This window comes from Penaeus monodon, chromosome 12, assembly GCF_015228065.2.
Source record: "Penaeus monodon isolate SGIC_2016 chromosome 12, NSTDA_Pmon_1, whole genome shotgun sequence".
NCBI lineage: Eukaryota > Metazoa > Arthropoda > Malacostraca > Decapoda > Penaeidae > Penaeus > Penaeus monodon.
The window spans coordinates 464,101-466,600 of NC_051397.1; the positions used below are offsets into that span (position 1 = coordinate 464,101).

Below are 2,500 nucleotides of genomic sequence, written 5' to 3' on the forward strand. Positions count from 1 at the left end.
TTTTTTTTCACAATCAGGCTCCGTCCCCAGCCCTGGCCACAGGTCACCCGCACGTGACGCTTGACGCAATCCGTCAGCAAATGAGAAACCAATAAACCTCGGCAATTACTCAACACCTTCCTTGGACTGAGGTTGCCAGAATACTAATACTAGTACTAATACTAATGCTAATAATAATATTTTTTTTTTTTATAAAAAAAATGAGTATTGTTCTCATATGCTTGCTTGTTCTTCAAATTCCATAAAAAGTTCTCTTGTCTGACTCAGATTTGGGCATTGGGCATCATAGGAATATTGGGGCTCTTTCAGTCATACACAAGATTGTAACTTCCCTTCTATAAGTAAGTTTTTAACAGATCTTTTTTATCAACCTGCAAGAGTTATTAGAAGTTCTATAGACCTCAATGCAATGGCAGTTGAAGCAAGTCAATCGTCTACATCTCAGTTTTCTAGATGCTTTTTACGGTAGGCTTTGGAACTGATTGCCTTCAGAGAATGTAACTTCCCCGACTCTCGTTTAAAAGTTCAGCTCATATGTTTTTAGCGAGTAAACAGTTGGTGACTTTCTATCTTTTTTTCTTCCTTAGCTGTTTGGACCTGCACTGACACCTTTTTTGGTATAATTCTCGATTTTCAGTGTGGCTCTTTAAATGGCTTATCATAATAAAGAACAACAACAACAATAATGACAACAACAACAGCAAGAGTGGCAATAACATTTAAGTCATTACCACCGGGCACAACCTCACCATCCGGCACAGCCCAGGCCCGGGGCGCAGGACCCACCTTCGCACTTGAGACCCTGTCGCACCAAGCCCCACAGCATCTCCCCGCAGAAGTCACAGAAGGTGGGCGTCTTGTAGGAATGAACGTAGAGCATGTGAGGCCGGATCTGCACCTCATCTGAAGGGTTGTGAGCTGAAAATAAAGATAGACGGTTATGTGGGTAATCTGGAACATCAAGCATATTAATAGTTAAGTATTGTAGCAGCACGACCCCGCAACCTGAAGTTCAGTTTAGTTTCCTAGGTTGGGTCACACCTGGTCCCTAGCCATATCCTCGCTCACTGGGCAGCGGGCTCCCCTCGTTCCCTGCGCGCTTACACAGCGCTCGTAAGTCGCAGACTCCGGAACCGAGATCAGCAATGCCGATCCCGAGCGGAACACGACAACTGCAACACAGGGACTGCCCAGTCCTTAGCCGACTGGGGAGCAAATCGGCTCTCCACTTCACCTCCCAGCCATACCTGTGGGCACTCACACCCACACAATCACTTCATAAAGAGATGCAGACCAGTCCAAATAGTAGATGTCAAACCATCTACTACAGTATATTAGTAATAACAATATTTTTTGGTTAATAAAAAATACCTCAGTGTACCGATTCATCCCCAATTAGAAAATAAAAAAGCTTCCACGATATTAATAACCACTGTATGATAACCTACTTTAAAACTAACCTTTTATACAACTACTGCAACTCCTCCTACAACTAATAATATTGAAAAGACAATACTATTGACAACAAACTCAAATGGATAAACCAGCGTCTATGTTTTCCCCACAATCCAAAAGACGACCACATGACAGCTTGGGTTGTTCAGGCTCTGCCACCTAGAGCTACAGACCGGCGGCTTACTTGAAATCATCCATTTTAAGAATCGCAAGAATGAATCACTGCTTTTATATTGATCCCATTGGAGAGCTCTGCAGCAGACAGGCAGTGCACAATCAGGGGATTCGCTGCTACGTTCCCCTCAGAACCTAACCACCCGGTCTCTGGCATGGCCATCCTCGCTATAAACCTTCATCGCAATTAATCCTGACCTTTTTTTACAATCAAAGACTCCGATACATAAGCAAATGAATAAATATGTGCGGCTGATTACTTTGCGTTCTGGCTTCAGCGGAGGCAAAATCTAGCCCAACAAGGTGTTGCAGGGCGAGGCAGCACCTCTCGGGCGGACCCTGCAGCCCGCCCGAGAAGGATCCCTCAGCCCGACGGAGAAGGATCCCTCAGCCCGACGGAGAAGGATCCCTCAGCCCGACGCCAGCCGGAGGAGGACTCGGCGCGTCGAGCAGGCGGAGGAAATCCTCCCTGTTCCCTAGCGATCGATCTCCCTTGCTTCTTTCTTCGTCTTGATCTCTTTCCTTCCTCTCCTACTCCCTGCCTGCCTCACTCTCTCTCTTTACTTCCCTTCCATTCCTTTCTCCATGTCCTTTCTATGCTGTCCTATCCCTCTCCCTCCCCCACCCTCTTCACTTCCCTCAGTCTGTCCTCCTTTTCCGTTCCTTCTCTCTTTGCATCCTCCTTCCCTCCCTCCCTAACCCCCCATTCCTATCATTATTTCACCACCTGGCAACGTGTCGCCCTCAGGACAAGGCTCGGCGTGCATGCATCCGCTGCAACTTTGATTCCATCCGCCCTCCGCCCCCTCCCACCTACACCTTCCCCATGGAGCGCGAGGGGGGGGGGGTGACGCGGCGTTCCTCTCTTTTC

The 2,500-nt window shown here is 47.4% G+C and overlaps 1 protein-coding gene across 1 annotated transcript in view; it reads right to left on the minus strand.

The window, feature by feature from the left end:
* The window catches only part of LOC119579163 (serine/threonine-protein kinase D3-like), a gene marked incomplete in the record, with an annotated part of 142,324 nt that overhangs the window by 60,766 nt on the left and 79,058 nt on the right, over window positions 1–2,500 (minus strand). The window contains 1 exon segment of the mRNA XM_037926860.1: window positions 787–918. Within this exon segment, the coding sequence (XP_037782788.1) occupies window positions 787–918 (132 nt within the window).